The sequence below is a fragment of the Nerophis ophidion genome, linkage group LG04 (genome assembly GCF_033978795.1).
Source record: "Nerophis ophidion isolate RoL-2023_Sa linkage group LG04, RoL_Noph_v1.0, whole genome shotgun sequence".
NCBI lineage: Eukaryota > Metazoa > Chordata > Actinopteri > Syngnathiformes > Syngnathidae > Nerophis > Nerophis ophidion.
This window is the reverse complement of record NC_084614.1, coordinates 74,014,782-74,037,993: the sequence shown is the minus strand read 5'-3', so window position 1 is coordinate 74,037,993 and position 23,212 is coordinate 74,014,782. Positions and strand designations below refer to the sequence as shown.

General features: G+C 42.0%; 3 protein-coding genes across 6 annotated transcripts in view; 1 reads left to right on the top strand and 2 right to left on the bottom strand.

Moving 5' to 3' along the window:
• The window catches only part of lrwd1 (leucine-rich repeats and WD repeat domain containing 1), a 99,929-nt gene extending 80,567 nt beyond the window's left edge, over positions 1-19,362 (top strand). For all 4 annotated transcript variants that reach the window (XM_061899008.1, XM_061899006.1, XM_061899007.1 and 1 more), the window contains 11 exons: positions 3,159-3,230; positions 4,574-4,927; positions 7,551-7,665; positions 7,749-7,843; positions 8,234-8,444; positions 8,515-8,587; positions 15,752-15,895; positions 15,995-16,098; positions 16,178-16,336; positions 18,544-18,653; positions 19,098-19,362. In XM_061899008.1, coding sequence (XP_061754992.1) covers positions 3,159-3,230; positions 4,574-4,927; positions 7,551-7,665; positions 7,749-7,843; positions 8,234-8,444; positions 8,515-8,587; positions 15,752-15,895; positions 15,995-16,098; positions 16,178-16,336; positions 18,544-18,653; positions 19,098-19,250 — 1,590 coding nt within the window. In that variant the 3' untranslated portion in view covers positions 19,251-19,362. The remainder of the gene's footprint in view (positions 1-3,158; positions 3,231-4,573; positions 4,928-7,550; positions 7,666-7,748; positions 7,844-8,233; positions 8,445-8,514; positions 8,588-15,751; positions 15,896-15,994; positions 16,099-16,177; positions 16,337-18,543; positions 18,654-19,097) is intronic.
• On the bottom strand, positions 16,313-17,008 carry LOC133551858 (RNA-binding protein 25-like). The gene has a single exon (XM_061899017.1). The coding sequence runs from the start codon at positions 16,873-16,875 to the stop codon at positions 16,426-16,428; it is 450 nt and encodes a 149-aa protein (XP_061755001.1). The 5' UTR covers positions 16,876-17,008; the 3' UTR covers positions 16,313-16,425.
• Positions 17,345-19,047, bottom strand: LOC133551857 (RNA-binding protein 25-like). Its single transcript, XM_061899015.1, has one exon. The coding sequence runs from the start codon at positions 18,172-18,174 to the stop codon at positions 17,470-17,472; it is 705 nt and encodes a 234-aa protein (XP_061754999.1). The 5' UTR covers positions 18,175-19,047; the 3' UTR covers positions 17,345-17,469.
• Positions 19,363-23,212: the final 3,850 nt, after the last annotated feature.

Here is a 23,212-nt window from a genome sequence, read left to right as displayed (position 1 = left end):
TAATTGCTATTGCGACATCCAGTGGACACATTTAGAACAGCTGTTACTTTCAAACTAAAATTTCAGGTTAATTTTCATACTTAGCAAACTCATCCCGCAGGCTGGATAAAACCTGTTTGCGGGCCTGTTCCGGCCCTCGTGTCGTACGTTTGACACCCTTGGTAAGGAATTATGGTAAACTTAACATTTGAATTGACCGTTTTATTTATGTGCTGTACTGCAGCTGTCCACCAGAGGGCGAACAAGCCTCATTGACTTCAGAGTCGTGTATAAATAGAGAATATGGTCAACTCAACGACAGGCGCCATAACACTGCAATTGCTGACGATTTGATGTTTTCTGGCAATATAAACCAAAATAAAGTTTTTATATATAGTTGTAAACATACACCAGCTCATAAACTTACAATAGAACATGCTTTTTATGTGAAAGTAGTTTTGAAGCCGGACTCTGCTGCTGCATTAATGCAGTGTTTCCTGACCTGCAGGCACTCTTACACGCACCCGACGTCACAATAAACCCAAAAAAAAAATACACACAACCACCGAAATAATATCTTTTTTACCTCAATCTGCCAAAATCTTAATTAGCTTTGGACCCACAATCACGGAGAAATTGTGACTTTTGTGTGAAGTATTCAATTTTGTGTTTATTTACCCATGTTTCTCCACAATAACTCAGATATGGTAACACTGCCGAGCAGTAGAGAACATGGATTAGTTTTTGGTCATTTTATTCATTATTGACATATTTCTTGCCACCTCTATGTTTTTTTTATTTTTATAATATATCCAGTTCACTTTGTCATTCAATATGACACGACAAATTTGTTTTTTTTACTCTTTCAATGTCCATCTATGTGTAATCTGTGTTTGACTTTCTCTTCTGCTGCTACCTAAGAGCATTATTTTATTTTTTTCTGAGATTCAAAGAAAGTCTGTTTTTGTTGAACGATCTCTTCAATGTATTAATTCCTTCAGTTATTATTTGTGTTACCGTCTGTCTGTTGTCTCCTGAACAAAACGCAGACGCTATGTCGCGTCTAGTGATGTTCGATAATTGCTTTTTTGCCGATATCCGATATTCCGATATTTTCCAACTCGTAATTACCGATACCGATATATACAGTCGTGAAATTAACACATTATTATGCCTAATTTTGTTGTGATGCCCTGCTGGATGCATTATACAATGTAACAAAGTTTTCCAAAATAAATCAACTCAAGTTATGAAAAAAAATGGCAACATGGCACTGCCATATTTATTATTGAAGTCACAAAGTGCATTATTATTTTTTTACATGCCTCAGAACAGCGGCTTGGAATTTGGGACATGCTCTCCCTGACAGAGCATGGGGAGGTTGAGGTGGGCAAGGTTGGGGTAGGGGGTAGCGGTGGGTGTATATTGTAGCGTCAATCAATCAATGTTTACTTATATAGCCCTAAATCACTAGTGTCTCAAAGGGCTGCACAAACCACAACACAAACCACTACGACATCCTCGGTAGGCCCACATAAGGGCAAGGAAAACTCACACCCAGTGGGATGTCGGTGACAATGATGACTATGAGAACCTTGGAGAGGAGGAAAGCAATGGATGTCGAGCGGGTCTAACATGATACTGTGAAAGTTCAATCCATAATGGATCCAACACAGTCGCGGGAGTCCAGTCCAAAGCGGATCCAACACAGCAGCAAGAGTCCCGTTCACAGCGGAGCCAGCAGGAAAACATCCCAAGCGGAGGCGGATCAGCAGCGCAGAGATGTCCCCAGCCGATACACAGGCAAGCAGTACATTGCCACCGGATCGGACCGGACCCCTCCACAAGGGAGAGTGGGACATAGGAGAAAAAGAAAAGAAACGGCAGATCAACTGGTCTAAAAAGGGAGTCTATTTAACGGTTAGAGTATACAAATGAGTTTTAAGGTGAGACTTAAATGCTTCTACTGAGGTGGCATCTCGAACTGTTACCGGGAGGGCATTCCAGAGTACTGGAGCCCGAAATGAAAACGCTCTATAGCCCGCAGACTTTTTTTGGGCTTTGGGAATCACTAATAAGCCGGCGTCCTTTGAACGCAGATTTCTTGCCGGGACATATGGTACAATACAATCGGCAAGATAGGATGGAGCTAGACCGTGTAGTATTTTATACGTAAGTAGTAAAAACTTAAAGTCACATCTTAAGTGCACAGGAAGCCAGTGCAGGTGAGCCAGTACAGGCGTAATGTGATCAAACTTTCTTGTTCTTGTCAAAAGTCTAGCAGCCGCATTTTGTACCAACTGTAATCTTTTAATGCTAGACATGGGGAGACCCGAAAATAATACGTTACAGTAGTCGAGGCCCGGATTAGTTATTCCTTTTAAGGGATTCTGGGTATTTGTTCTGTTGTGTTACGGTGCGGATTTTCTCCCGAAATGTGTTTGTCATTCTTGTTTGGTGTGGGTTCACAGTGTGGTGCATATTTGTAACAGTGTTAAAGTTGTTTATACAGCCACCCTCAGTGTGACCTGTATGGCTGTTGTCCAAGTATGCCTTGCATTGACTTGTGTGTGTGTGAAAAGCCGTAGACATTGTGTGTCCGGGCCGGCACGCAAAGGCAGTGCCGTTAAGGTTTATTGGCGCTCTGTTCTTCTCCCTACGTCCGTGTACACAGAGGTGTTTTAAAAAGTCATACATTTTACTTTTTTTAAAACAGATACCGATAGTTTTGAAACCGATACCGATAATTTCCGATATTAAATTTTAAAGCAATTATCGGCCGATAATATTGGCAATCCTGTATTATCGGACATCTGTAGTCGCATCTTTACTTCGCACAAGACCCTGTAATTTTTGGCTCTTCATACTTATTTCCGGGTTGTGGGGAAAGTGATGTAAAAAATTACCTCTATTCTCAAGGGTGGAACAACAGGGCATTTTTACATGGCAAAAAACTAACGAGGAAGCGCCGCACACACCAAGGATTAACTCAAAGTTGGTAGTAGTCATGGCACCCTGTCGTCACAGGAGTGCCTTTTCACCAATCATTGAGGAGTTCGCCTGAAACCGAGTTGGCCATGCTCTCCTTATACACGCCTCTGATTGATTTATATCCTTTGCTATCAAAATATTTTCATTGTTTTTATTCACAGCACGTACTTGTCCCTTTTTTCTGCTAGGTTGCAACCATGGCCAGGGAGTATCTTCAGTCCCTGGTGGCTCCAAAGGAAGAAACACCCAACAAGACATGTGTAAGACACCAAGCCTCGTAACTGCTTATTCTTGAACAAATATAGTCTTCCCCTTCGCTGTGGTATAAGTCTGCTTTGGCGTATTTTTCCAGAAAATTCAAGGCCTATCCCAATTAAAACTAGCTGTGGTACGACGCCTGCTTCGTAGGTTCTTCCATACTTGTGAGCGCCATTAATGTAGTCTTTTCCACGCTGGTGTGTTGTCTTTTTGGGACTCATGTTGAGTTAGTAAATAAGTAAGTCAGTAAATAACGACATCACAGCATCCCATAATAAATATTATTTGTTGTACAATAAAAACATTTCAGCAATTGTGGTTCAGAAGAGTCTCTGTCTGTGGGATTCATGATAGGAGCACAGATTTGACTATTAGGGGATGGCGTGGCGAAGTTGGTAGAGTGGCTGTGCCAGCAATTGAGGGTTACTGGTTCAATCCCCACCTTCTACCATCCTAGTCACGTCTGTTGTGTCCTTGGGCAAGACACTTCACCCTTGCTCCTGATGGGTCCTGGTGAGCGCCTTGCATGGCAGCTCCAGCCATCAGTGTGTGGATGTGTGTGTGAATGGGCGAATGTGGAAATATTGTCAAAGCGCTTTGGGCTCCTTAAAAAGGAGTAGAAAAGCGCTATACAAGTACAACCCATTTACCATTTAGTAGAATGGACAAAACTTGTCAAAAGGCGGAAAAACACAAAAAAGCCATACACGCTCAAATACTGAGAAAAGACTAGTAATGTACTATACTGCGCAGAAATTGACCTTTCCAGGGATTTGATTTTGAATTCTATTAAGGATCCCCATTAGCTGGTTGCCACAACAACCCATTAGTCTTCAATACAATTACAAGTAAAAGCATATAATTATAACTGCACAATACTGAAAAAAAATAAAAGCATCAATAAGAAAACAAGCAAACAATTTACAGTCACAGAATAATAATTACCATATAAATATAACTACATAATACAAAACCAAACAAAATCATCAACAAGCAAACCAATTTAAAAACTACTTAAAAAAAAAAAAAACTGTTTACTTTCAATGCTGGTTAGAATTCGAGGCAGGATATTCCAGAGCGATACAGATCTATAAATAAAAGATTTCCGCAAAGCATTCTTCCTGGGACGAGGGAGTACAAAATGATGCTGCGCCCTGCGGCACAAAATGGCTGCAGGCAGGACAAAAAATGAATGACGCGCTTGTACAAAGAGGCACAGTTAACACACAGAGGGATATTTGGCTCGATCTAAAAATTCGTAAATTGGAAAGTTTTGCAGATGGAAGGGTTTGCTAATCGAGGTTCCACAGTATCTGACTTGTGTTGTACTTGTGCTGTCATCCAGGTGTCCACCCCCGTCAAAAGGAAGCACCAAACCCCCGCGTTGTCAGACTCCCAAGTCAGCCTGACGCCTTTAAAAAAGCCGCGATCCGATCTTTCGGCGCCCCCAGCTGAGGACAGCCCTCGCAAGTCCAGCCTGCGCCTTAGGAATCAGGTGCTCACTGGCGGTGTTCCCTTGAGCCCTGACAGGAAGAAGTCGCGTCCCTCCACCCCTACACGGGCGTCGGCGAAGAAAGCGGCTGCAAGAAAGCCTTGCAACGTGCGGACGATGAAGATAGTGGCGGCTGATGGAGCTCGGGGTCAACGTGGGGAGAACACAAGTTATGACGCGATAAAGAAAAGCTGTGGCAGGACACAGGTAATTATGTTGTTTTTAAACGCACAATTAAAGGGGAACATTATCACCAGACCTATGTAAGCGTCAATATATACCTTGATGGTGCAGAAAAAAGACCATATATTTTTTTAACCGATTTCCGAACTCTAAATGGGTGAATTTTGGCGAATTAAACGCCTTTCTGTTTATCGCGCTGGAGGCGATGACATCAGAATGTGACGTCGCCGAGGTAATACAGCCGCCATTTTCATTTTCAACACATTACAAACACCGGGTCTCAGCTCTGTTATTTTCCGTTTTTTTTGACTATTTTTTGGAACCTTGGAGACAACATGCCTGGACGGTGTGTTGTCGGAGGGTGTAACAACACTAACAGGGAGGGATTCAAGTTGCACCACCGGCCCGAAGATGCGAAAGTGTCTGCCGCCAGACCCCCATTTAATGTGCTGGAGTGTCTCCACATTTTACCGGCGATGCTAAGGCAGACATGGCACAGAGATGTATGGATAACCTGCAAATGCATTTCCAACGATAGTCAACGAAATCACAAAGGTGAGTTTTGTTGATGTTGACTGCCAGCTAATCGATACTAACATGCTACGCTAATCGATGCTAACATGCTATTTACCGGCGTTGCTAAAGCAGACATGGTACAGAGATGTATGGATAACCTGCAGATGCATTTGCAACTATATTACATTTCCTTCCACCCACATTTAATGCAAAAAAAATACTTACCAATCGATGGATTTAAGTTGCTCCAGTGTCAAGAGATGCGAAAGTCCTGATCGTTTGGTCCGCACATTTTACCGGCGATGCTAACGCAGCTATTCGGCCATGGTATGGCTATGAATAGCATCAATAGCTATTCGCTCAATAGCTTCAGTTTTCTTCTTCAATACTTTCATACTCCAACCATCTGTTTCAATACATGCGTAATCTGTTGAATCGCTTAAGTCACTGAAATCCGAGTTTGAATCCGAGCTAATGTCACTATATCTTGCTGTGGTATTCCCATTGTTTGTTTACATTGGCAGCACTGTGTGACGTCACAGGGAAATGGCCAGTGTCTTCGCAGAGAGCGAAAATAAGGCACTTTAAAGATTTATTTAGGGATATTCCGAGACCGGTAACATTTTGAAAAAAATTTAAAAAAATACAACAAGCCACTGGGAACTGATTTTTATTGTTTTTAACCCTTTTGAAATTGTGATAATGTTCCCCTTTAAGACACTTTTATTTTAGTTTTTTGTCACTATTACCGAGTAGTCCGATGAAGCCGTCAAAGTGACTGCTTGCAACCTTAAGCGGCTGCCTACAAGGCGCTAACTTTCCAAAGTGTTGTAAGCATTATTTCCCCCCCTCTAACGGTTTTAGTGTGTAAACTACGCCCACATAAAGCACACATTATCTATGTTTGTTAGATAATGATAGCGGTGATCTTCCAGGTTTCTAAACTGTAGAGCAGTGATTCTCAAATGGGGGTACGCGTACCCCTGGGGGTACTTGAGGGTATGCCAAGGGGTACGTCAGATTTTTTAAAAATATTCTAAAAATTGCAACAATCCAAAAATCCTTTATAAATATATTTATCAAATGATACTTCAACAAAATATGAATGTAAGTTCATAAACTGTGAAAAGAAATGCAACAATGCAATATTCAGTGTTGATAGCTGGATTTTTTGTGGACATGTTCCATAAATATTGTTGTCAAAGATTTCTTTTTTTGTGAAGAAATATTTAGAATCAAGTTCATGAATCCAGATGGATCTCTATTACAATCCCCAAAGAGGGCACTTTAAGTTGATGATTACTTCTGTGTAGAAATCTTTATGTATAATTGAATCACTTGTTTATTTTTCAACAAGTTTTTTGTTATTTTTATATCTTTTTCCAAATAGTTCAAGAAAGACCACAACAAATTAGCAATATTTTGCACTGTTAAACAATTCAATAGATCAGAAACTGATTACATAGTTCTGTATTTTACTTCTTTGTCTCTTTTTTTTCAACCAAAAATGCTTTGCTTTGATTAGGGGGTACTTGAATTAAAAAAAAATGTTCACATGGGGTACATCACTGAAAAAAGGTTGAGAACCACTGCTGTAGAGTAAGGTGGAGTTGACGTTTGAATTGAAGAAATAAAAAATAAACATTGGTTTAAGAAATACAAATAATATCAAGATAATACTTAAATGGGGAAATAATAAATGTTAAAAGTACATCAAAACAAACCTTCAACAAAGCAATCACTGCAAACTCATGCATTCTTTGACTCTGCTCCCTTGGACTGGAGTGTGAGCTACTTTTTACCACGTGGTTTGGTAAAATCTTGCACTCTTCCTCCCTTTTTGATTACCACTCAAGGAACTCTGAAGAAACGTTTCTCCTTTTCGCAATTTCAACGATACGTACAGCTGAAAACACAAGCATAGGGCATTTTTTTTTGTTCGAGAAAGGCTAAATGGCGCCTAGTACCCATTGAGAACAAAGCTGCCTTTAACCACCACACATATTTAACGGGCAAGACGTGAGCCGAACGTGACGTCAGTAAAATCCAAGCAATGGGTAGGGATCTATTGTATTATAAAAATGTGTTTGCATTGACATTCTTGGTCATCAAAATATCTGTTTTTTCGCAGCCGGTGCGCCTGCAGCCTCTTCACGTGCTGCAGTGTCACAGCAAGCAAGACAACTCCGAGGACTTCTCCACTCAGCTTTGGGCCTGCGCCTTCCAGCCTCAGCCTGACTCTTCGGGTGCTTATTGTCCCAATATTGTACTCCCGAGTACTGGAGTGACTTCAACAACTTTGTGTTTCTATTTTTTTTTTTTCTATCAGGAAGCCGCTTGGTCGCCACATGCGGGGGAGACTCCGTGTGTGTGATAGACTGCGAGGCAGGCATGGTCATGAAGAAGTATAAGGTCCCCGGAGAGGTTTGTACAGTAGACTTTAAAAAGACATGCCAGCAGTGATTGCATCTGTACTGTTATTATTTTTTTTAACATCGCTACAACAACCCCCTTGAAAAGCCGCTAACAGGGGTGTAGTTTCCTAATGAAGCCTTACTGTAGCTTGACCTTCCTCTACTTTCTCCTGCTCCGCTTGCTGCGGCAACAACAAAAAAAACTCCAGACACTCCTCTTCATTTTGTATTGTTTACTTGTCAAATTAATCCTTCAAAACGCCAATAACGATGTGGGAACAAATGAATGGCAAAATAAAGCGAGTAGTGTCGATGCCAAGGGTAGTTTGGTATGAACGTTACCTTTTTTTTTTTTAATCTCACATTTGAGCTCAACCTGAACTTTGCTCTTTGCCCACAGGAGTTCTTCACCTTGGCCTGGTCCACGGTGCTGATGTCCAGAGGGGGCGGGGCCTCAGCACTGACCTGCAGCATACTGGCGGCGGGGGGAAAGCGAGGCCTGGTCAAGCTGATCCACCCCAAATACAACGTGGCCTACGGAGAGTTCCGGGCCAGCCGCAAGGCGCTGTCGGTGCTCCGCTTCAACCATCGGCGGGGAAACTTCCTTTTCAGTGAGCTGCCTCTTCATGTCATGAGAACCACCCGTATCATCAGAGATAAAACCTTATTTTTTTCTCACAGCGGGCTCGTATGACAACAAGATAATCCTGTGGGACATTGGCGGTGTGGACAGCAGCTACAACTTCAAAGTCCTGTAAGCGTTTCCACTTTGTTAGCATGCAAATGTTTTAAAATGAAGAAAAAACGGCTTAACAACAAAGATTTGTGATAATATCTATGCATAAATATAGGGCTGGGCGATATTGGCTTCTATTAACATCGCAATATTTTTATGCCATATTGCGATATAAGATATATATCTCGATATTGCGTGGCGCAGTGGGATAGTGGCCGTGCGCAACCCGAGGGTCCCTGGTTCAAATCCCGCCTAGTACCAACTTCGTCATGTCCGTTGTGTCCTGAGCAAGACACTTCACCCTTGCTCCTGATGGGTGCTGGTTGGCGCCTTGCATGGCAGCTCCCTCCTTCAGTGTGTGAATGTGTGTGTGAATGGGTAAATGTGGAGGTAGTGTCAAAGCGCTTTGAGTACCTTGAAGGTAGAAAAGCGCTATACAAGTACAACCCATTTATCATTTATTTATTTTTCCCTAGCCTTGAATGAGCACACAGCAGTATGATGATTCTATGTGTCTACATTAAACCATTCTTATTCATACTGCATTAATATATGCTACTTTTAAACATTCATGCAGAGAGGGAAATCAAAACTAAGTCAATTGACCAAAACTGTATTCATTAAATACTCTTCATTCTCTCGCGGGTGACTTTTTACAATCCCCGGTTCCATATGAGTTGGGAAATTGTGTTAGATGTAAATACAAACGGAATACAATGATTTGCAAATCCTTTTTTATCTCATATTCAGTTGAATATGCCACAAAGACAACATATTTGATGTTCAAACTCATTAACATTTTTTTTTTTTTGCAAATAATCATTAACTTTAGAGTTTGATGCCAGCAACACGTAACAAAGAAGTTGGGAAAGGTGGCAATAAGTACTGATAAAGTTGAGGAATGCCCATCAAACACTTATTTGGAACATCCCACAGGTGTGTAAGCTAATTGGGAACAGTTGGGTGCCATGATTGGGTATAAAAGCAGCTTCCATGAAATGCTAACTAATTCACAAACAAGGATGGGGCGAGGGTCACCACTTTGTAAGCAAATTGTCGAACAGTTTTAGAACAACATTTCTCAATGAGCTATTGCAAGGAATTTAGGGATTTTACCATCTACGAGCTAAAAAGGTTAGCATGTGTCACATAAGTTATATGACTGGGCTAAGCAGTTGCACAATGAGCTTAAAAAGGTAGCATGTGTTGCATAACAAGTTATTATTTTATGGGTAAACAGTTGCAAAATGAGCTAAAAAAAGCCGTATGACTGGGGTTTATTGGTTGCAAAATTAGCAAGGTTCTGTTCGCATGCTACAATGCTAACAGTTAGCATGTGTCACATATCCAGTTATATATGACTCTGGGGTATACAGTTGCAAAATGAGCCAAACAGGTTAACATGTGTCGCATAAGTTATATGACTCTGGGATAAACTGTTGCAAAATGAGCTAAAAAAAAGTTAGCATCTGTTGCATAACAAGTTAAATTATTTTGGAGTAAACAGTTGCAAAATAAGCCAAAAAATCCATGTGACTGGGGTTTATTGGTTGCAAAATGAGCTAAACAGGTTAGCGTGTGTCGCATAAGTTGTACGACTCTGGGTTAAACAGTTGCAAAATGAGCTAAAAAAAAGTTAGCATGTGTTGCATAACAAGTTATATTATTTTGAAGTAAACAGTTGCAAAATGAGCTAAAAAAGCCATATGACTGGGGTTTATTGGTTGCAAAATGAGCTAAAAAATTAGCAAGGTTCTGTTCGCATGCTACAATGCTAACAGTTAGCATGGGTCACATACCAAGTTATATATGACTCAGGGGTAAACAGTTGCAAAATGAGCTAAACAGGTTAGCATGTGTCGCATAAGTTGTATGACTCTGGGTTAAACGGTTGCAAAATGAGCTAATAAAAAAGTTAGCTTGTGTTGCATAACAAGTTATATTATTTTGGAGTAAACAGTTGCAAAATGAGCTAAAAAAGCCATATGACTGGGGTTTATTGGTTGCAAAATGAGCTAAAAAATTAGCAAGGTTCTGTTTGCATGCTACAATGCTAACAGTTAGCAGGGGTCACATACCACGTTGTATATGACTTGGGGTTAAACAGTTGCAAAATGAGCTAAACAGGTTAGCGTGTGTCGCATAAGTTGTACAACTCTGGGTTAAACAGTTGCAAAATGAGCTAAAAAAAAAGTTAGCATCTGTTGCATAACAAGTTAAATTATTTTGGAGTAAACAGTTGCAAAATAAGCCAAAAAATCCATGTGACTGGGGTTTATTGGTTGCAAAATGAGCTAAACAGGTTAGCGTGTGTCGCATAAGTTGTACGACTCTGGGTTAAACAGTTGCAAAATGAGCTAAAAAAAAGTTAGCATGTGTTGCATAACAAGTTATATTATTTTGGAGTAAAGAGTTGCAAAATAAGCCAAAAAAGCCGTATGACTGGGGTTTATTGGTTGCAAAATGAGCTAAAAAATTAGCAAGGTTCTGTTCGCATGCTACCATGCTAACAGTTAGCATGTGTCACATACCAAGTTATATATGAATCTGGGGTAAACAGTTGCAAAATGAGCTAAACGGGTTAACGTGTCGCATAAGTTGTATGACTCTGGGGTAAACAGTTCCAAAATGAGCTAAAAAAAAGTTAGCATGTGTTGCATAACAAGTTATATTATTTTGGAGTAAACAGTTGCGAAATGAGCTAAAAAAAAAAGCCATATGACTGGAGTTTATTGGTGGCAAAATAATCTAAACAGGTTAGCATGTGTCACATAAGTTATATGACTCTGGGGTAAACGGTTGCACAATGAGCTTAAAAAGTTGGCAGGTGTTGCATAACACGTTATATTATTTTGGAGTAAGCAGTTGCAAAATGAGCTAAAACAGCCATATGACTGGGGTTTATTGGTTGCAAAATGAGCTAAAAAATTAGCAAAGTTCTATTCGCATGGGTCACATACCAAGTTATATATGACTCGGGAGTAAACAGTTGCAAAATGAGCTAAACAGGTTAGCATGTGTCGCATACCAAGTTATATTATTTTGGAATAAACAGTTGCAAAATGAGCTAAAAAAGCCATATGACTGGGGTTTATTGGTTGCAAAATGAGCTAAAAAATTAGCAAAGTTCTGTTCGCATGCTACCATGCTAACAGTTAGCATGGGTCACATACCAAGTTGTATATGACTTGGGGGTAAACGGTTGCAAAACCATAAAAAAAGTTTGCGTCTTAACGTTAGCATGCTAACATTTAGCATTTTTCACATCCCGAGGTATATGAATTTAAGGTGTAGGGCTGCGGAACAAGAGAAAAAAGTGTAAAATTAGCTGAAAAAGTTAGCATGCTAACAGTAGTATGCTAACAGTATGATGCCAGTACTGAAGTAACAAAAGCAAGGAGCATTTTGTCTCTGGAACCGTTCAAATCCATTGAGAAATGTGGTGTATGTAGAAGTTTGAATATTGCCCATTTATTTTAAATGAGGGTAATATTCTGATGCCCTCAGGCAGGAGATACAGGACAATAAAATGCCGGACAAGCCGATTTAAGAACACTTTTTACCCGAGAGCAATAGTGTCACTGAACACAAGACGACAATAATGACTGTCCATGTGAGCTGTATGCTTGGTATTTTTATGTATTTTAATCTATTTATCTATGTTCTTATGTTTTCATGTGGTATGAATTTGCACTAAATTCATTTTGCATACAATTTCGTTGTACAAACCCTGTTTCCATATGAGTTGGGAAATTGTGTTAGATGTAAATATAAACGGAATACAATGATTTACAAATTCTTTTCAACCCATATTCAGTTGAATGCACTACAAAGACAAGATATTTGATGTTCAAACTCATAAGCTTTATTTTATTTTGCAAATAATAATTAACTTAGAATTTCATGGCTGCAACACGTGCAAAAGTAGTTGGGAAAGGGCATGTTCACCACTGTGTTACATCACCTTTTCTTTTAACAACACTCAATAAACGTTTGGGAACTGAGGAAACTAATTGTTGAAGCTTTGAAAGTGGAATTCTTTCCCATTCTTGTTTTATGTGGAGCTTCAGTCGTTCAACAGTCCGGGGTCTCCGCTGTCGTATTTTACGCTTCATAATGCGCCACACATTTTCAATGGGAGACAAGTCTGGACTGCAGGCGGGCCAGGAAAGTACCCACACTCTTTTACTACAAAGCCACGCTGTTGTAACACGTGGCTTGGCATTGTCTTGCTGAAATAAGCAGGGGCGTTCATGATAACGTTGCTTGAATGACAACATATGTTGCTCCAAAACCTGTAAACCTTCAGCATTAATGGTGCCTTCACAGATGTGTAAGTTACCCATGCCTTGGGCACTAATACACCCCCATACCACCACAGATGCTGGCTTTTGAACTTTGCGCCTATAACAATCAGGTTATTTGCCTCTTTGTTCTGGAGGACACCACGTCCTCTGTTTCCAAATATAATTTGAAATGTGGACTCGTCAGACCACAGAACACCTTTCCACTTTGCATCAGTCCATCTTAGGTGAGCTCTGGCCCAGCCAAGCCGGCTGTGTTTTAGGGTGTTGTTGATAAATGGGTTTGGGTTCGCATAGTAGAGTTTTAACTTGCACTTACAGATGTAGCGACCAACTGTAGTTACTGACAGTGGTTTTGCGAAGTGTTCCTGAGCCCATGTGGTGATATCCTTTACACACTGATGTCGGTTTTTGATGCAGTACCGCCTGAGGGATCAAAGGTCCGTAATATCATCGCTTACGTGCAGTGATTTCTCCAGATTCTCTGAACCTTTTGATGCTTTTACGGTCCGTAAATGGTAAAATCCCTAAATTCCTTGCAATGGTGTCTTGGCTGGGTGAGCAGGTGTCGGACACCTCAGTCACCTTGGACGTATCCTCGCTCATCCATGCGGACTGGACACTGGCCGAAAATGGAGTGGGCTGTCTTGGTTGCTTTGTTGGGTCTGCTTCTGTCTCTGGCCATGCTCCCTCCTCCCCAGCGGACGATGGCGTGGAACACCTCAGAGGCCACCACAGTGGATATGTTTCTTTTACTTTTTATTCATAGCTGTATGTAGAAGTGTCTGGTTGTATCTGATGCTTTAATGTCTTTAATGTCCTCTGTGTTCTTTGATGTTTGATGTTTCCCTCTTACACACATGGAAGAGGGATGTGTACTATGGCTATGAGTTGTTGTTTTTTCCCTTGGCCTCAGTCTGCACCTCCTCTCCAGGGCCCAAGCTAAGACCGATTTTTTTTATTTATTTTGTTTTAATCTTCTATTCCCCTCCTTGTCATCTTTTTTGTAAGGGGCGCTGGAAGCCGGCAGACCCGTCAGCGATCCTGTTCTGTCTCCCTGTAATGTTTGTCTAAACTTGAATGGGATTGTGCTGAAAATTTTAATTTTCCTGAAGGAACTCTCCTGATGGAATAAATAAAGTACTATCTAATCTAATCTAATAGCTCGTTGAGAAATGTTGTCCTAAAACTGTTCGACAATTTGCTTACAAAGTGGTGACCCTCGCCCCATCCTTGTTTGTGAATTACTTAGCATTTCATGGAAGCTGCTTTTATAGCCAATCATGGCACCCACCTATTCCCAATTAGCCTGCACACCTGTGGGATGTCCCATATAAGTGTTTGATGAGCATTCCTCGACTTTATCAGTATTTATTGCCACCTTTCCCAACTTCTTTGTCACGTGTTGCTGGCATCAAATTCTAAAGTTAATGGTTATTTGCCCCAAAAAAATGTTTATCAGTTTGAAGATGAAATATGTTGTCTTTGTAGCATATTCAACTGAATATGGGTTGAAAAATGATTTGCAAATCATTGTATCCATCCATCCATCCATCATCTTCCGCTTATCCGAGGTCGGGTCGCGGGGGCAACAGCCTAAGCAGGGAAACCCAGACTTCCCTCTCCCCAGCCACTTCGTCTAGCTCTTCCCGGGGGATCCCGAGGCGTTCCCAGGCCAGTCGGGAGACATAGTCTTCCCAACGTGTCCTGGGTCTTCCCCGTGGCCTCCTACCAGCTGGACGTGCCCTAAACACCTCCCTAGGGAGGCGTTCGGGTGGCATCCTGACCAGATGCCCGAACCACCTCATCTGGCTCCTCTCGATGTGAAGGAGCAGCGGCTTTACTTTGAGTCCCTCCCGGATGGCAGAGCTTCTCACCCTATCTCTAAGGGAGAGCCCCGCCACACGGCGGAGGAAACTCATTTCGGCCGCTTGTACCCGTGATCTTATCCTTTCGGTCATGACCCAAAGCTCATGACCATAGGTGAGGATGGGAACGTAGATCGACCGGTAAATTGAGAGCTTTGCCTTCCGGCTCAGCTCCTTCTTCACCACAACAGATCGATACAACGTCCGCATTACTGAAGACGCCGCACCGATCCGCCTGTCGATCTCACGATCCACTCTTCCCCCACTCGTGAACAAGACTCCTAGGTACTTGAACTCCTCCACTTGGGGCAGGGTCTCCTCCCCAACCCGGAGATGGCACTCCACCCTTTTCCGGGCGAGAACCATGGACTCGGACTTGGAGGTGCTGATTCTCATTCCGGTCGCTTCACACTCGGCTGCGAACCGATCCAGCGAGAGCTGAAGATCCCGGTCAGATGAAGCCATCAGGACCACATCATCTGCAAAAAGCAGAGACCTAATCCTGCGGCCACCAAACCGGAACCCCTCAACGCCTTGACTGCGCCTAGAAATTCTGTCCATAAAAGTTATGAACAGAATCAGTGACAAAGGACAGCCTCACTGAAAATGTGTTCGACTTACTGCCGGCAATGCGGACCAAGTTCTGGCACTGATCGTACAGGGAACGGACCACCACAATAAGACAGTCCGATACCCCATACTCTCTGAGCACTCCCCACAGGACTTCCCGAGGGACACGGTCGAATGCCTTCTCCAAGTCCACAAAGCACATGTATTCCGTTTATATTTACATCTAACACAATTTCCCAACTCATATGGAAACGGGGTTCGTACAATGTACGATGAAAATAAAGATATATTCTATTCTATCCTATTTTAAATGAGAGGAAATTCCTGGTAATGCTGGGTAATGCGGGAATTTTCAGATCGGGGAAGCCTGCTGGCTTAGATGTCCAGGCTTTGTGGGATTCACGTCATAATGATAATAATGTTCTCTGCCGTGCTTCCAGGCAGCTGCTGGCGTTGGAGAGCAGCGCCACCCCGCTACACATCTGCCTGCCCCCCGCCGGGGCCGACGCCCACCTGCTGGCGGCGTGCGATGACGGCCTGCACTGCTACAACACACAACTGTCCCCCAGCAGCGCCACCAAGAGGTCAGTCAGACTCCCGAGTTCCACCCGCGCACTTTCCTCAAACCGCTGTGTGTGTGTGTGTGTGTGTGTGTGTGTGTGTGCGTGTGTGTGTGTGTGCAGGTCCAGAGACGCGGAGATCACCTTCCCCGTGTACGAGCAGGAGGACAAGGACCACGACTACCACACGGTGGACGGCCTCAGCTTCCTCACGGACGACATCGTGGGTGAGTGGTGTTGACGACGCAGCTGTAGGTCACATGGTTAGTCGGGCACGCCGGTCTAACCGCGCCTCCTCCTCCTCAGCCTCCAAGAACTTCACGCACGGCCGCATCTACCTGTGGAGCTGGAACAGGACGCGCTCGCAGCGGCCCGGCAAGAGCGGACGCCTGCGAGCCGCCGTCCTGGCCGAGCTGCGCTGGGTCAACACGGATATTCCCTACCTGGCGGTCAACACCTGTCCTGGTAAGCCCCGCCCCCTCTTTGTCCTCGTTTGTCATTTGAAGATGCCATATCCTGGTAATGTAGTCTGTTACTTGGTACTTCAAAGTACATTACTTTGCACACTGGCTCACTCGCTCTCTTTCTCTCTCTTTCTCTCTCTCTCTCTCTCTCTCTCTCTCTCTCTCTTGCATCTCGCTCTCTCTGACTCTCTTTCTCTCTCTCTGAGTCTTGCATCTCGCTCTCGCTGACTCTCTCTGTCTGACTCTCTCTCTCTCTGAATCTTGCATCTCTCTCTCTCTGACTCTTGCATCTTGCTCTCTCTCTGACTCTCTCTCTCTGACTCTTGCATCTTGCTCTCTCTGACTCTTGCATCTCGCTCTCTCTGACTCTCTCCCTCTCTGACTCTTGCATCTTGCTCTCTCTCTGACTCTTGCATCTTGCTCTCTCTCTGACTCTTGCATCTCGCTCTCTCTGACTCTTGCATCTCGCTCTCTCTGACTCTCTCTCTGACTCTTGCATCTCGCTCTCTCTGACTCTCTCTCTCTCTCTGACTCTTGCATCTTGCTCTCTCTCTGATTCTCTCTCCCTCTCTCTCTGACTCTTGCATCTTGCTCTCTCTCTGATTCTCTCTCTCTCTCTCTCTGACTATTGCATCTTGCTCTATCTCTGACTCACTCTCTCTCTGACTCTATCTGACTCACTCTATCTGACTCTTTTGCATCTCACTCTCTCTCTCTCTCCCTCTCTGACCCTGGCATCTCGCCCTCTCTCTGACTCTTGCATCTCGCTCTCTCTCTGACTCTTTCTCTCTGACTCTCTCTCTCTCTGACTCTTGCATCTCGCTCTCTCTGACTCTCTCCCTCTCCTCTGAGTCTTGCATCTTGCTCTCTCTCTGACTCTCTCTCTCTCTGACTCTTGCATCTCGCTCTCTCTCTTACTCTCTTTCTCTCTCTCTCTCTGACTCTTGCATCTTGCTCTCTCTGACTTTCTCTCTGACTCTTGCATCTTGCTCTCTCTCTGACTCTTGCATCTCGCTCTCTCTGACTCTCTCTCTCTCTCTGACTCTTGCATCTTGCTCTCTCTCTCTTTGACTCTTGCATCTTGCTCTATCTCTGACTCGCTCTCTCTCTGACTCTATCTGACTCTTTTTCATCTCACTCTCTCTCTCTGCCTCTCTGACCCTGGCATCTCGCTCTCTCTCTGACTCTTGCATCTCGCTCTCTCTCTGACTCTTTCTCTCTGACTCTGTCTCTCTCTCTCTCTCTCTGACTAGCATCTCGCTCTCTCCCTCTGAGTCTTGCATCTTGCTCTCTCTCTGACTCTCTCTCTCTCTCTCTGACTCTTGCATCTTGCTCTCTCTCTGACTCTTGCATCTTGCTCTCTCTCTGACTCTTGCATCTCGCTCTCTCTCTTACTCTTGCATCTCGCTCTCTCTCTGACTCTTGCATCTCGCTCTCTCTCTTACTCTCTCTCGGACTCTTGCATCTTGCTCTCTCTCTGACTCTTGCATCTTGCTCTATCTCTGACTCGCTCTCTCTCTGACTCTTGCATCTCGCTCTCTCTCTGACTCTTGCATCTTGCTCTCTCTCTGACTCTCTCTCTCTCTGTCTCTTGCATCTTGCTCTATCTCTGACTCTCTCTCTCTGACTCTTGCATCTTGCTCTTTCTCTGACTCTCTCTCGCTCTGACTCTTGCATCTCGCTCTCTCTGACTCTTTCCCTTTGACTCTCTCTCTCTCTGACTTTCTTTGACTCTCTCTCTCTCTCTTCCATTTTGCTCTCTCTCTGACTCTCTTGCATCTGACTCTCTATCTGACTCTCCTGTATCTCGCTCTCTCTCTCTCTCTGACTCTCTTGCATCTGACTCTCTATCTGACTCTCCTGTATCTCTCTCTCTCTCTCTCTCTCTCTGACTCTCTTGCATCTCGCTCTCTCTCTCTCTCTCTTGCATCTCACTCCCTTTCTGGCTCACTTGCTCTCTGACTCTCGCTCTCGTACTCAATCTCTCTTGGACTCTTTCTCTTGAAACCTTTGTTCTGTTTGTTTCTCTCTCAACTTTTGCTCTCTCTCAACTTGTCCTGTATGCCCACGGTGAGTCAGATGGCTGGTGTTCACTGACTTTTCTAACCCCCAAATATTTTTGAATTTTCCCTTCAAAAATGGGATGTAGTCTTAAATTGGGGTCAGTATCGTATTACATTCTGTGTAACTTGGCCATCCTGTCTTTAGGCCGAGCGTACGTGGTATGTGGAGACAACGAGGGCAGGTTGTGGACATACCACGTCACCGACATCCAAAAAGACCGCTTCCAGACGGGGACGGCCATCGAGCCCACAGAGGTAATGTTCTCCTGAACAGTACAATACAGTTTAATCTACGACATTCCTAACAGAAGTTACAAGCAGTTTTGTCTGGGTTTTTTCCTAGGGTGCGCTAGAGCGCAATTTTGACTTTTGGGTTGTTTTTTTTTATGAAATGGCAATTTTCGCCAGTCCTGATGTATGTGTAAAATTTGGTGAGTTTTGAAGCATGTTAAGGGGGTCAAATTACAGCTCTGCGTTTCTGGATGTTGTTGATAAATGGCTTTCGCTCAAAAACCGTGACATAAATGACTCAACAGCCACAATGAAAGCAAGCATATGCTAAAAAATATTCTCCATAATAAAGATGATAGTGCTATCTTCCTCCACAAGCGGCGTTGTTAAATAACGTGATTTCTTTGCACTTGGGGACTCTACGTCACATCCCCCTAGTCCGCTAACACGTGACTTTGTTTTGGCCAGGTGCTCCAGTGGCCCGCCCCTGTTTGCAAGGTTCTCGGCAAAGTGGAGGGCCCCTCCATCAACAGCGTGGCCATGGACCCCGACTTCCAGTACCTGGTGGCCCTCAGCGACAAGAACATGGTGGTGGTGTGGAAAAGAATAGCGTCATCTTAAAGTTGGCACGCTTGAAGAGCTTTTTATTTTTGTTTTAAAGACTAGTAAATGTTGGTGTGGACGGGTCAGTGATATGTTACACTTAAAATATACATACTACTTTACTGCCTCAGCCTGTAAGAAATATTTTTTATTGTTTTTTTGTTTGCTACAAGATATACTGATTTGTCCAATATATATATATATATATATATATATATATATATATATATATATATATATACACACACATTTAAAAAATATATATACATATGTCTGTATGTATATATGTCAATACATCTCTGTATATACAAATACATATGTATATGCATATATATATACATATTATATTAGATTAGATAGTACTTTATTTATTCCTTCAAGAGAGTTCCTTCTGGAAAATTAAAAATTTTCAGCATAATCCCATTCAAGATCAGACAAACATTATTGGGAGACAGAACAGAATTGCTGACGGGTCTGCCGGCTTCCAGCGCCCCTTACAAAAAAGGTGAAATACAGGTAAACAAGTGGGTGGAATGGGAGAAAAAAGTTAAGATTAAAATAAAATAAAACGCATATGCGCATACGTACACGCGTATACACATATACATATGTATATACACATATGTACACACACACACATATACATATGTATACACATACATGTATATACATCTATATACATGTATACACATATACATATGTATGTACACATACTGTACATATGTATATACATATGTGTATACATATGTATATACATATAAGTATATACATGTATATACATATGTGTATACACATGTATATTCATATATGTGAATTGGGAGTTAAATCACAAAAAATTATTCTCGGGCACGGCCCCTCTGCTGCCCACTGCTCCCCTCACTTCCCAGGGGGTGATCAAGGGTGACGGGTCAAATGCAGAGAATAATTTTGCCACACCTAGTGTGTGTGTGACAATCATTGGTACTTTAATGTGTATACATATACACATTTGTATATACATATGTGTGTGTTTGTATATACATGAGTGTATACATATGTATATACAGATATGTACATGTATACACATGTATGTATATACATGTGTGTATGTATATACATGTGTGTATGTATATACATATGTGTATACATATAGATGTGTATACATACACATATGTATACACATGTGTATGTATACACGTGTATATACATATGTATATACGTATGTATACACGTGTATATACGTATGTATACACATGTATACATATGTATATACATACATATATACATATGTATACACATACTGTATGTATATACATATGTATACACCTATGTATATACACACATATGTATATACATATGTATACATGTGTATACATATGTTTATACACATGTGTATACATATACATATGTATATACATGTATACACATATGTATAAACATATGTACATACATGTATACACATATGTATCCATCCATCTTCTTCTGCTGATCCGAGGTCGGGTTGCGGGGGCTGCAGCCTAAGCAGGGAAACCCAGACTTCCCTCTCCCCAGCCCCTTCGTCCAGCTCCTCCCGGGGGATCCTGAGGCGTTCCCAGGCCCAACGTTTCCTGGGTCTTCCTTGTGGCCTCCTACATATACATGACTGTATACATATGTATATACATATGTATACACATATTTAAATACATATGTATATACTCATGTATATGTATACACATATGTATATACATATGTATATGTAAGATCTTTTTGTGTAAACATGATTAAAAACCTACTTCAGTATCGTTCCTCCTTATTTAGTTTATCCTATTATATATATCAGACGCACCACAATATGAGATAAAAAAAAATGGTATTTCATTTTTTCAAAGTGCAAAATATGCCCTTAAAAGGCCTTGAAATGTGAACACTAAGTGGGACAACTGCAAAACAGTGCCCTCTGGCGGCTGTGAGCATGTATCATGACGAAATGGCGCATTCACATTTGCTGGGATATATGAAACACTGGATTGTATCAGTGCAGTACATTTTACAAATAACTTTAGCAACAATTACCAACAGATGTTGATAAATGTAACATTTTTAGTAGGCTACTACCAATAATACAAACGAATATTGTTAAAATAAGGTCGACGACGGCCGTCGCCATTGACGTATTACCAATGTTCTCGATTTCCCCAGTTGCCCTAAACGCACCATTAATCCTCACACAGGCTGGAGGAAGAACGTGTATCACGTGGTTTAGACATTAAATCTAATCTGATCGTAATCTGCTCTTTTTGGTTCATTTACACTCGATGACCTTCACTGTAATAAAACGATGCTACAAAAGACGTGTGTCGAACGTTTGCTTTAGTTATATACAGTATCTATTTTCTTTAAATAGAAAAACAAATAATTTACAAAGAAACAGGAATTGCTGGAGGACGCCCTCTTGTGACCAATCTAGATATTACAGATGCATCCTTTCACCTGTGGTTACATAATCTGTCATTTATTTACACATTTATTTACACCCCCCGCCAGCATGAAAGGGACAAGCGGTAGAAAAATTGGATGGATGGATGTGTTTGATAAATACTTCATGCATTGTAATAAAGAAATCAATACTGGTTTTAGGTTTTTTTTTTTCTATTAAGCATTTTTTTTTGTACAATTACTACATTTTGGAGCAGATCCAGGATCCCCCCCCGACACTTAAATATCTTTTGTTGATAATGCATAACAGTAACAAAACATGAATTAACCCGTTTAGTTTTTGTGGCGCTTTTGGATACAGATATTACTGCTAATAAAATCTTAGTACAATTTAGACACATTTTTGGAAAGTGGCACAATTAATGTACAAAACCCAAAACCAGTGAAGTCGGCTATTTTGTGTAAATGGTAAATAACAACAGAATACAATGATTTTTCAACCTATGTTCAATTGAATGCACTGCAGAGAAAATATATTTAACGATTGATCTTAAAAACCTTGTTATTTTTGGGAATTTGATGCCTGCAACATGTTTTGAAAAAGCTGGCACAAGTGGCAAAAAGACGGAGAAAGTTGAGGAATGCTCATCAAACACTTATATGTAACATCCCACAGGTGAACGGGCTAATTGGGAACAGGGTGGGTGCCATGATTGGGTATAACAGATGCTTCCATGAAATGCTCAGTCATTCACAAACGAGGATGGTCACCACTTTGTCAACAAATGCGTGAGCAAATTGTCCAACAGTTTAAGAACTACATTTCCCAAAGAGCTATTGCAAGGAATTTAGGGATTTCCCCGTCTAAGGTACGTAATATCATCAAAAGGTTCAGAGAATCTGGACGAATCGCTGCACAAAACATTCAATGCTCGTGACTTTGGATCCCTAAGGCGGGACTGCATCAAAAAGCGACATCAGTGTGTAAAGGGTATCACCACATGGGCTCTGGAACACTTCAGAAAACCACTGTCAGTAACTACAGTTGGTCGCTACATCTGTACGTGCAAATGAAAGCTCTACTATGCAAAGCCAAAGCCATTTATCAACAACACCCAGAAACACTACCGGCTTCGCTTGGCCCAAGTTTATTCAAGATGGACTAAAACAAAGTGGAAAAGTGTTCTTTGGTCTGACGAGTCCACATTTCAAATTCTTCTTGGAAGTCGTCCGGACCAAAGAGGAAAAGAACCATTCAGACTGTTACAGGCGCACAGTTGAAAAGCCAGCATCTGTGATGGTATGAGGGGTGCATTAGTGCCCAAGGCATGGGTAATTTACACATCTCGGAAGGCACCATTGATGCTGAAAGGTACATACAGGTTTTGGAGCAACATATGTTGCCCTCTAAGCAACGTTATCATGAACGCCCCTGCTTATTTCAGCAAGACAATGCCAAGCCACGTGTTACAACTACGTGGCTTCATAGTAAAAGAGTGCCGGTACTAGATTGGCCTGCCTGTAATCCAGACCTGTCTCCCATTGAAAATTTGTGGCACATTATGAAGCGTAAAATACCACAA

Excerpts from the sequence above, each read along its gene's own strand:
- LOC133551857 (XM_061899015.1), bottom strand. The coding sequence starts at position 18,174 with ATGCAAGAGAGTCAGAGAGAGAGAGAGAGCGAGATACAGGAGAGTCAG.
- LOC133551858 (XM_061899017.1), bottom strand. The coding sequence starts at position 16,875 with ATGCAAGAGTCAGAGAGAGAGAGAGAGTCAGAGAGAGCGAGATGCAAG.